This window comes from Lipophrys pholis (assembly GCF_963383615.2).
Source record: "Lipophrys pholis genome assembly, chromosome: 18".
Taxonomy (NCBI): domain Eukaryota; kingdom Metazoa; phylum Chordata; class Actinopteri; order Blenniiformes; family Blenniidae; genus Lipophrys; species Lipophrys pholis.
Window position 1 is genome coordinate 20,365,403 of NC_137646.1, and position 11,725 is coordinate 20,377,127.

Sequence of the window (11,725 nt, forward strand, 5' to 3'; positions counted from 1 at the left end):
TGTTGTTATTTTCATGCCTGCCTGGAATCCTGCTGCTTTGTAAAGGTTGTGGCTGATTCTCATAGTCTCTCACACACCTCCTTCAGAAACAGAGAGTCTTCTCAGACATGCCAAGTGGGCCAACTCCAGCGTGCCAAACTGTTATATGACTGGTGTAGCTAAGCCACAATGAGGCCGGCTGTAAGAATCTTTATGGGATCCCTCTCCATGTGTCACACACTTCCAATATTAATTGCATTATAATGCTTTTGGTGCAGCTCATTTCAGCTCCTGGTACCCCGACACTGATTTCTTATTTGCTTCTTTAATTTCCATGTTTCTGAATGAAGAGCACCCCACATATTCGCTGTCATTCAACAAACCCATGGGCTTCTCCTGTTTGACCTTGTAAATACGTCAGCTGCCCACACGCTGACTGGACTTTAAATTCCACAAACACAGCAAGTAATCTTAACAAACCCTGTAAACCTCAGCACAGGTTTACCTCTCGTGCTAAGTGCCAGTCGGTGTCAACGTAACAGTTAAGGGCTTTTCAAGAAGATGTGACGACGGTATTCCTGACTATTATGTCCATGTGTCTTCAATCGTCTCACCTGGGGCATTCTCAGTATGAGGCAGGAGTGCTAACCCCTGACTATTACATAACAGAGCACACCTTCGAACTGTGGCAGTGAGTCTGCCCCCATGTTCATTATCTGGAAAGTGGTAGAAACAGAATGACTAAAACCTTTGTTCTCACATTTACCGATATGTTGATGAAGGGCAAAGTAATTAGTCACACCTTGTGTTTACTTGTGAGATGAAAAAAACAACCTGTTTTTATTTAATTTAATGTCACTTTAAAGTGTTGCTTTAACCATTTTTCTTAATTTTGACCCTTTCCGTGTTTCATAGATTGCATAAATGATGCATTGCATGATGTTGTAAGTAAGATAAACTCGTCACATAAGTTGTTGTATCTTATGTACATGAGTGCAGTCTTGTTATTGTACAATGCAGCCTTGGTTTACTTAAGATGACAAAGATGTGACGGAATGTTCTCCCTGAAAATGTGATATAAGACTGCCGCTATATTGATCTTTATGGCGATCACAATGAAAGTGAGACCTGTGTTAAACCGAACTTTATCTTCATGCTTAGTTTCTCTCTGACAGACAGCCATTCTTTAGTTAAGCGGAAGTACTTCTGTAAAAGAAGTGGAACGTGTACATTGGTTGGTTTAATGTTTCCACTGAAAAGCAACAAATACAGACTCTGGCGTGGACTGGAAACATAAACAGTTGCTTCTTCGAAGGACATTTGTTATAGTTTTCCCTGCTACTCCAGCTAACAACTTCAAACTTGCGTGCCTCCATACGTCCATGGATTTAAAATGTGCCGAATCAGCAAATTCAATAATGTTAGTACCTTTTGTTTACGCAGTTCAATAAGGAAATCTCCATCTTCAAGCTTCCCTCCTTCATCTTTTACAATTTTTTATAAATTCTTTTAACCTGTTGTGCATTTATCTCATCAGGCAATATCAGAAACTTAAAAAAAAATAATAATCATGGTTGAAAGGACAAATCAAAGGAGTTTAACAAAATTAGATGATTCTATATAACCAAATAGTGCAAAACTGAACAAACTTACACATCTTTGATCAGTTATAGTTGCTTCTAAATGGAAAACAAATTCTGAGTGAGTGTTCATAAAAGTTTTCCTCAGCCTGTTGTCACATCCTTTATACTCATGAGTCCTGTCCTACAATTTAATGTGTGACAAATATAGTATTTGTCTTCATAGTAGAAGTACAATAAAAGGACTTAATAGACTGGGTGTACAAATGTCTCACACATAAAGGCTTGACTTCAGTGACAGCCAGTCGACCGACCAACCAACCAATCCATCGACCAACTAATCAACCAATCTATCGACCAACCGACCAATCCATTGACCAACCAAACAATCTATCAACCAACCAACCAACCAATCCACCAACCAACAGACCAACCAACCAACCAAACTAAACCAATCAATCAACCAACCGACCAACCAACCAACCAACCAACCAACCAACCAACCAGCCTAACAAATTAATCAATCAATATAAAACAGTGCAGATGTAAAATGGTTGGGAATTAAAATGTTAAAAGTTGTGTGGAAATCCCAGAGCCACTCAGGTAGAAATCTCTGAAAATTGACCAAAAGAAAAGTATCTCAAAGTATTTTGCGACTTCTGCTTCCTGCTTTGGAGCATGTTGTAGTTTTATTGGCGAAGTCTTCCTTTGGTTTGACGGGGGTGGGACGACAGAACATGCTGTTTTTATTTACCGCCTCAGCTCTGGCCTGGGAGGGAGAACAAGTGAAGAAACACAGCACATGTGAGGAAGCATGGTTGGGTTGTTGTGGTGGGGGTTCAGGCTCAGTCAGCTGGCAAAGACATACCCACTGTGAATAGGTGAATGCCAACTGCTGAATAACTGCCCTGTTAATTCGTCCCCCTCGAGCCCCCCCCCCTTCTCTCCCCTCTTTGGTCTGGCCTGTCCCTTGGAAACGACTTCAGCTACACAGTTTTTCCTGCACAAGTTTGCCAGTTCGACTGCACTGAAACTTAAGTTGGTCCTTTACGCTAAATGTGATATTAGGAAGATGTTCTGTGTTGGAAGTTAAGGTTCTACAAATAGAGAACACTGTTTAAAGGTATTTATTAACCAGAAAAGAGCTCGTACAGAAGTGGGAGGCACAGAATAAGAAAAAAGAAAAAAACTAACAAGCGGCAGAACAGAGGGCAGATAAACTGGTAGACTTTTAAACAGGGGGAAGGGAGGGTTTCGCCACTTTAAAGGCCATCGTTAACGTTTATCAGGAGCACACAGGAGGACAGGCACTAAGCTTTTGGACACATAAAACGAACACATCTTTTAATAAAATGTCAGAAATACCACACAAGTAATCAAGCAGTGTTATCAGTAAAAGAAAACACACTTTTCACGTCATTTCTCAGGCAACAATACCGAACTGACAAGGTCATCTCTGGCTTTGCCTTCTTAGCCTGTTGCTCAATAAATAACAAAAAATGAATACTTAATTATCCTTCATTGTCTTTGTATCGGAAAACACTGCTCGACGTCCTGAGGGATTGATAAACTTTGTCTATGTTCTTGTGATAAATCAATCTTACCTGAGCCGTTGCACGCTTCCCCTCCACCCAGCCACAACACCGCCCCTCTCCTGGACACAATCACACACTTGGTCGCTGTAGTTAACCATCAACAGGACAAGTCCGACAGCTGCAGGAGAGGAGATGAGCTGCAAGGTCAATATTAGTCCATTATGTTGTTATATCAAAACCTTTCACCGAGCTGTGTGCGTGCACGCGTGCACCGTTGTTTTATTTTAGTCAATAAAATCAAAAAGCGTTTTATAATTTTGAGCAATTTAGTCAACATTTTTCTCAGGGCTTGTTTGGGGATTTTAACAGTGTTTCTAGTGTTTTTTTGAAATCCTGGTTGTAGAGTGATGTTTTCTTTTCTTCACGTTAGGCTGTAATAGCCTAAAGGAGCGTGTGTCCACATTTTATTTCTCGCAGTAAAAGTTGTGGCTGGGTGTTCTGGAGAAAAAGCATGGGACAACCAATTTTCTCAAAGGGTTTCACATTTTATTGAACACTGAAATATGGAACACGTCTGAATACAACACATTTAGTCAACACGAAAAACACAGATGATGAAGGAATGAAGTTTGAATAAAAAAGTTTGAGTTACAGCTCGCAGTCTGACTGCGTCAGCTTGGTGGTGGGAATGTGTTTGGGAGAGTTGGAAGTTACTGCCAGGTGACTGACTCATTTCCTCCTGCTGTTCCAGCTCCGACATGCGCCTTCCCCTTTGGATTGCTATAAACTGCAGCCAGATCCGCTTGGTGTCCCAAAGAGTCCCAAGACTGGTGGAAGGGTAAAACAGATATAGGATCTCTCTGATCTGAGTCACTGCCACTGTTACGGATTATATTAGAGTTTGGGAGAATGAATTGGTTGTATGATACGGCTGTGCTTGAGTTCAGAACCCCAGCGTTGGTAGGAACAACAAGGTTGCCGTTGATTACAGAATGGTGGACGTCGTCTGAGTTGCCGTTGCTGCTCGACGCTTCACCCAGACCAGAGGAGGGATGAATGACAGCAGAGGTCTGGGACGGGGGCAGATTAGTACCCGAGCCGGGCATCAGGCTGGCGGGGTGAGCGAGGGCCAGGCGCTGGGTGAGGAGCTGGTGCTGCAGCCGCCTTTCGGTCCAGTCCTCCTGTGGCTGTCTGTGGATCTTCATGTGAGCGTTTCGAGATTTGATCTTGTAGAACATTCTGGGGAGAGAACAATCTCAAATGAGACGAAAGGACTCGGGAACGAAAAAAATGTAAACCATGTGTCGGCTTGCCCTGAAGCCAAACACACAGCGAGTTGGCAGCTTCCTTCGATATGACTGGTCCGACTCACTTGCCACACAGCTTGCAGGGGAAGAAACTGGCCAATGGGGGCGCGGGAACCACCTCCTCCAGCATGAACTGCCTGTCCACTGGCTGACATTTGGGTGTTGCCTATGAGAGAGAGACCACTCATGAGCAGGCAGGCTGTGATTGACTTGTTGAGCTGCATTCCACTCTGGATGATCGTATAATCTGCTAACTCAAAACACAAGGCTGCACTCAAAATTGCACCATGCTATTTTCTTTGCAGAGCAACTTTATGTACTTTATGTAATATCTCGGACGAGCACAGACAAACTGTACCGTCACAACGACCTGGACTGCTTCTTTAAAAAACATTCTTACCCTTTTCTGTTGCTCCAGCTCAGCCTCTCTGCTCTCCTCTTCGTGTTTCTTCTTCTTCTCCTGCAGCCTTTTCACCAGGTAGTAAAACTCAACACACTGGCACACAGTCTTGGTCTTCACCTGCAACACGCATTCACATGTAATCACTGAGAACTTATTCGCATTGACAGTTTCCCATAAACATCATACTCTGTGTGTGCATCTCAGGAAATAAGTTGCAGCCTGTGTTACGAACCAAGATGTTCCAGTGCTGATTTGATTCATCAAGTTGCAACATGCAGGCTTGAAGAAAGCCTGTTTAGTGCTGAGATTTGAGGGTTTAGTTGAACTACCACCAGGCAGCCACACACAGGAACAACTAATGTCAGACCATTGTGGGGAAGATTTTTAAATCCAAATGATTGAGTATTTTCTCTGGTTCTTACATTAAAAGGCCACATAGAAACAGATACAGGTAGAGAAAATGAATGGTAGAAGTAATTACTGTCTGTTTCATTTTCCATTTCCTCTTCAATGTAATCATTTAGGCAGCATAAAAATGAGCGTTTGTATTTTGGTAGAACTGCAAACTAAATGTTTGCTGATGTGTGGTTTTGTTTGAATGTGAATCCAAACAGGTGGAAAAGCAAAGCTTGTCCATGTTTTCATACCATTTTCTGTACGAGTGAAAAGTCTTTTCCGTGGGCTGCAAGGGCTGCACTGAAGACACTCTTTTCAGTGTCTGTCCAAAAATCACAGCCTGCAAAATGAAAGAGAAGGGGGGAGGGGAAAACAGGGCATGAGCAACAATGACAATGGGGACTATAAGGTCATCCTGAAATGCATGCTGGGATATGCAGAAAAAAAGTCCGAAGAGGTTATTGTGATGTCTAATCAATATGAAAATCAGCTGTGCACGTCATGTCTGGGTTGAATGTGATTGTTTTGATTGAAGGTGAGTGGGAAAACAGAAGTTGTTGTTTTCATGAGGACACATTGACATCATCAGAGCATCGTCACTGGAGGCGATGGGAGGCGGAACATCCTGGGACATGCCAGGAATCTGAGACATCTAAACATTACTAAGGTGTTATTACAGGAGCTGAAAATGTGAGGTAGAACACTCAGTCCGTATCAGCTCACCTGGCTACTACGGAGAACATTGTTTACTTTATATGATTCTTTGTGATTCATCAATTCATCAATCTGCAAGTGGGCATGAGAGGAGACTGGAGCTGCAACTTTGGGCGTGTACAATGCTTTCTATTGTGAGTGCTGTGACAAAGATTTATTTTTTTACTTCACTAAATATCAATTCTATTTGAATGTGTGTATAAACCAGAAGTTCTGATGTCTCACAAACCGATGCTGATGAAGCAGATTATCACTGTTGACACATGTAAATCCGCGGTAACCACTCGACACAGAGCAAAATGATCCTGATGTTGCTCCATCGTTCAGAAAATCGATTGAAATGAACTGACGCCAATATCCTCAGTAAAGTTTTACCTCATATTTAGCGACAATGTCAAACTGTTTTGCACCATTGTGGTGGACCGATAGCGCTGACCTATTTTAATGATGCTTAATGTCATCAAAATAATTACAATTAACCCTTTTAGGCTGCATCACTATTTGATGTTGAACCACTTTTTTTGTTAACCAAAATATTCATCAAAAGATCAAATGTTACCGGAGTAGTGGTAGTCCCCTGTTGGTGAGCTCTGTGAAAACAACAACATCTCCAGTGTGGCCTGCACAGAAGAGGAGGGAGAGCACAAACAAGTGAGACAGGCTGAGGTGCAGATGGATATAATTTATTAAAATCTCTTTATTGCTCTGATTAGAAAAGATAAAAAGTTCATTATAGATAGAAGTAAGTAAAAAGCAATGAAGTGCAGCCACATAAAACCTTTTAAACATTGTGAATAAGTGCAGCCGGACTTCTCACCATTGTGTTTCCCTGACAATAGTGCAGACAGTGCAGAGCCAGCTCTGTGTTGCTGCCCCCTCCTGGTAGGCAGCTGGAACTACACATGGACAGCAGCTTCTCCACTGAGCACCAGAACAAAACAAAAAAAAAGTTAAATTGTACAATTAGATTAAGGATTTTTCTTCTGCTTTGTTTCAGAATGTTTTTGATGTTCGGTGATGTAAACATCCATTGTGTAGTCACTGTGAGCTGGCAGCTTTCTCTTCTTCTTCAGTTTTGTTTACCTTGGTCTTGTAAGTTTGCACTGTCCTCCAGCTCATCACTCGGTTTCCAGAGTAGGCGTTCACATGTGGACTTTTCATCTGGTGTCCATACCACTGACCATTCAGCATCCTCACTGCAAGGAGGAAGATCAGCCTGGAAGTCAGGGCCCACGTTCACACGTCTGGGGATAAGAAAAGAGAAAGGGAAGCCGGATGAGTCTAAATATTTGAAGAAAAAAAGAAATGAGAACACGTAGCTCAACTTCACCGTCCTCACTCTGTAATCCCTTTTTGATATCAGCACTTTACTCACGGTAACACACTGCACTGCTGCTCTCCACACGCTGCCTCCGCCCTGTGATGGAGGGACGAGAGGGAAGAGTAGAGCCCCGTGCCGGCGCGCTGGGGATCGAGGAGTGGCCGAGGAGTGTAGCGGCTCCTCGTCTGACCACCGCTGCAGTGAAGGACGCTGGGAAATGGCCTAACAGTGTAGACCGCTGAAGCACGCTTCTGCAAGGACAGCGAAAATAAAACAAAACGTTTTTTTGTTTTGTTTTGTTTTTTAAATGAAGGTTTTCTGTTTTATTTTTACTCTTTTTTTTTCTTCTTTTTTTTATACAGCTTGGTTATTTCTTTGTGTTTTACTTTGTTGGAAAATTAATTCCTCCATTCTGTACCTGTTTGTACGACTGATTCAAACCGCCTGGACTTTTCTTCACCTTCTGGCTCACAGTGTAACCGGCTACCGGGTGGCGCTGGCTTGCGAGTTGGGAAGAGCGAGAGGGGATATGGAGGGAGGTGTGTAGGGATGGACTGCTGGAGGGGCAGAGGGCCCTGGTTGGATGGATGGATGACGAGCAGTGGGGCGGGGAGGAGAAGAACAACGATTCGGGAGACTGAACAATGTTGTGAGTGGCTGGAAAACAGTAAGCAAATGAAGACAAGGATTTAAAAAAAAAAAAAAGTCATTATTACAGTGAAAACAAACAGAAGCAACATTTAATGATGACATCTTATAATTTACACTTTTCAGTGGAACCCAGTCAAATATCAGATTACTTTGACATTTTCACTTTATTTCCATTAATTGTAAAATCTAATCAATTCATGTGCGCACCCACACATTGCCTCTGTTTTTCTGAATGTACCGTATGTTAGTTGCAATGCACATGGCCTAAAAACCTTTGAATTGTGTCAACCTGCGCAGCGGACGTCTGTTATGAATGGTTTTACCTGTGAAAATGTGTGAAGTGAAACTGTAATTTGCATGTAGGAAATGGCAAACCTCACACACGTACGCCTGGACATGTCCCATACATTTACATGTGGGTGTCACCGGCAGGTTATGTTAGTGAGGAAATCAGAATAACTTTTTGTTAAAGCACTGTTTACCACTAACTCGTCACTACAAAAGAAAACGTTTTTGATGAACTGGATTGGATCTATTATTTTCATTCATGAAGATGCATGTGCAACGCCTCACCCGTGACGTTGCCGCCGTCGTCACCGTGCAGTGATCTTACGTCACCTGCCGACTGAGGAAAGCAGTGCGACAGCATCGGAAACTTCCAGATCATCCCGGCTTGGTGGACGGCGGGCCCGCTCTGAAGGTGGGGCATGAAAAACTGGAGCGTACCAAGCGGCTCTCCTCCCCGGGAGGCTGCATGTCCAGCGCCGCAGTGGGGAGAGTCCATTTTGGAGGGCGAGTGGGACGGGGGAGGTAAAGGTGTGGGGGGGGGACTGAGGACCGAGGGCATGAAATGGGACGACGGGGGAGGGGAAGGGAAGGATGGAAGGAAGAGGTGAGCAGGAGAGGGGGACAAGGAAGGCATGTAGGAGTCCGAACCAAAAGCACAACTTTCCTTTGACTTGTCCGACCCTGGACCTCCTCCTCTCCCTTCTCCCGTCTCCCAGATGTGCTCAGAGGAGTCTCCGCCGGGAACGAACGGGACTCTTCTCTTCCGCTGGGAGAGAAAGGCCTCAGAGAAGGAGTCCAGCTTCTGAGTGTACGTCCTACCGATGTGGGACGTCTGTGTTAGGCACGCCGAGGTCAAAGTGTCGGTTTCTGCTTCTCCTCTCCACCTGCCTGCTCCCTGATTGGACGGAGAGACGCTCAGCCACGGACCCTCGACTTCCCCTGCCTGAACCTGATCCTCCCCCGACCCACAGCTCGACCCGTAATCCTCCTCTTTCCCCAAATATCGATCAAACACTCTCAGATTCATCCAACAATGATCCAAGCTGCCGTCATTGCCGGTTTGCTTATTGGAGAAGCAGCCGCTGTCGGCCTCCCTGTTATAAACCATTTGGGTGTAACCGTCACATCCAGCTTTGACTCGACGTGCGAGTCCTTCCTCGCCGCTGCAGCTCGTCCTGTCAGCCACGTTTGCGTTACCGTAGCCGTTCGCGCCACCGTGAAAATGGTCTGCAGTGCTTTCGCTGCTCTCCCCGTCATCCCACACTTCTTTTTCACCACTTCCGTACCACGAGTCCTCGAAGTAACCACCGGGACCGCACTCCCTGTCAAGGTGGCCCCTTAGACCAGAGTCTCTGTCCACGCTGCCGGCGCTGCTGTGAAGGAAAACTTCGTCACTGCCGCTTCTCCCTCGCCGCGCCCCACTCAGGGAGCTTGACGTTGAAAACATGGTTGGGGATTCCTCCCGGTTACTTCCAAACAGCTCCAGGGAGCCCTGGGCGGGCAGAGAGGGCGAGTATTCTGCTTCAGAGCTTTCAAAGACGGGCCGCGAGAGGCTGACGGAGGGCCGGCGGCGGTGCTGATGGAGGTTGGAGAAGGACTGCGTGGTTGAATGGTCCTCCATGATGTCTCGATGGGATTTGCTAGACTTCCTACAAGGAGACGGAAAAAAAGAGTGTGAACAGTACGATCCATAGAATCCTGCGATGAGCAGATTCGAAAACCGTCTCCCTTTTTAATGTGTTTTATCACAACCTGGAATCCAAAACCCCTGAATTAATTCAACATCATACATCAAAGAGGGGAAAGTACTCTGTACATGTCGAAACAAAAGTACCTGCATAGAAGTTTCTCACTTGTCTTTCTGATTGTAATGTGTTGCTGCTCCGAGTCTTCACCTTCATATATGTTATCAGCTTTACGGTCAACATTGTGATTACTCATTCCCCTTGTCACAAACATCACAGGTGCATTTTCCCCGTGTCAAACCTCCCTATAAGCAATTTCTACATGTTTTTTTGTCTCTTATGCATCAAATCACAAAGGAACTATCCAATGTATTGTTTCAGCTATGCAAGTTTTTAATGAAAATACAACTAAAATAAGAACGAAAACTGCTAAAATGAAGAAAGTAAAACCGTAATACGTCCATGCCTCTCGTTCCAGCTACGATCAATAACATTTTTTCAGATGCGAACGGGAAATTATAAAATTTTGACATTTTTAAATCACCGATTTTAACTCTTTTAGAAATACTCGTTCTGACCACATCATCAAGTACAGTAATATTCCTCACTCCCACCAAAGGTAGAGAACACGATGGTTAAATACTAACATTAAGCATAAAAGTGAAAGGAAACTTTTTTTTTTTTTTTAAATGTGTATATAGTCATTATTTTAAAATATTGATTATTTTTCGTGGAATATGAGAAAACAGAGCATTACAATAATTGATCCACAAATTTTTATTATTTAAATTCAGTTTTTAAAAGGTGTGTAAGAGTATCTGTTGGCTTTAGCCAGACTGTCTTATTCTGGCGATGTTTAAATGATTAAAAAAAAGATAGTTTTGGTTCGGATCGCAGCTCGAACATAACCATGAGAGTTCATGCCGTGTCCCGTGATGACGTCTCCCAGTGGAAGGAGCGAGAGATGAAACAGCTTGGGACCTAAAATAGAACCTTGCGGAACGCCACCGTTCATTTCGAAGCATTTCAATGAACACTCATCGACGCCTACGAAACATTCTCTGCCCGTGAGACTTAAAAACGGTGCCAGACAAACCAATGAGATGTGGAGGCTCGTAGTAATGCTGAAGAAAAAGTCGAATATAGAATATAGTCAATACAGAAGTGAAAAATCTATTTGCAGAAACTCCGAAGAAAACCTAAAACAATGACAATCACTGAAAATACAGTCATCAGATTTCCATCTGTTCAGGAATATTTTGCCATCGTGAAATAAGAGTGACCCCTTGTACACTAAGATATACCATCCTGGCTATAATAGCGGTACATTTTAACTTTTACATTCAGCAGTAACAGAACCCTGCTCAGTGAGCAAACTACCACTACATTTTCCAGTATTTAGGTCCGTACACACAGTCACAGCCAAATTAGCAGAACTTTTAACTTTTATTTGGCATGTTTGATAAATTCCACATTAATTCCCCACATCTTACCAACCAAAAAGGTGAACTGGTGACCATTACAGAATATCAGCTCACATAGTTATTCTGTACAGTGACTGCATCTCTTCTTTGCTCGCGAGCAAATAAACTCGAAAAAATAAAATAATATGAAGAACTGCGGTGAGAAATAAAACTAGTTTAAATAACAATGCATCAGTTTCCACACATATTTCTAAATCGTAGGATACTTTTGGTAAAGTACATGGACTTTAAAGTCATGAATACTAGTAATCATCCTTTTCATTTTGCACCATGTCTCTTTAAGTTAACGATCATCTGTGCACATCTAACACTTGTAGGTTTAAAGCATCGGCGCCTTTTTTTCAAAGTGCGGCAAGCGAAGCATTAACTCGTTTTCCAAGCC

General features: G+C 43.4%; 1 protein-coding gene across 1 annotated transcript in view; it reads right to left on the minus strand.

Annotated features, from left to right (window-relative positions):
- Positions 1-2,670: 2,670 nt before the first annotated feature.
- LOC308123481 (uncharacterized protein) overlaps positions 2,671-11,725 on the minus strand; it is a 9,741-nt gene continuing 686 nt past the window's right edge. Inside the window, exons 2-11 of the mRNA XM_080485990.1 lie at positions 8,460-9,823; positions 7,654-7,892; positions 7,290-7,486; positions 6,998-7,158; positions 6,732-6,835; positions 6,474-6,534; positions 5,452-5,540; positions 4,802-4,921; positions 4,467-4,567; positions 2,671-4,333 (exon numbers count right to left, since the gene is read on the minus strand). Of these exons, the coding sequence (XP_080342116.1) occupies positions 3,805-4,333; positions 4,467-4,567; positions 4,802-4,921; positions 5,452-5,540; positions 6,474-6,534; positions 6,732-6,835; positions 6,998-7,158; positions 7,290-7,486; positions 7,654-7,892; positions 8,460-9,823 (2,965 nt within the window). The 3' untranslated portion in view covers positions 2,671-3,804. The remainder of the gene's footprint in view (positions 4,334-4,466; positions 4,568-4,801; positions 4,922-5,451; positions 5,541-6,473; positions 6,535-6,731; positions 6,836-6,997; positions 7,159-7,289; positions 7,487-7,653; positions 7,893-8,459; positions 9,824-11,725) is intronic.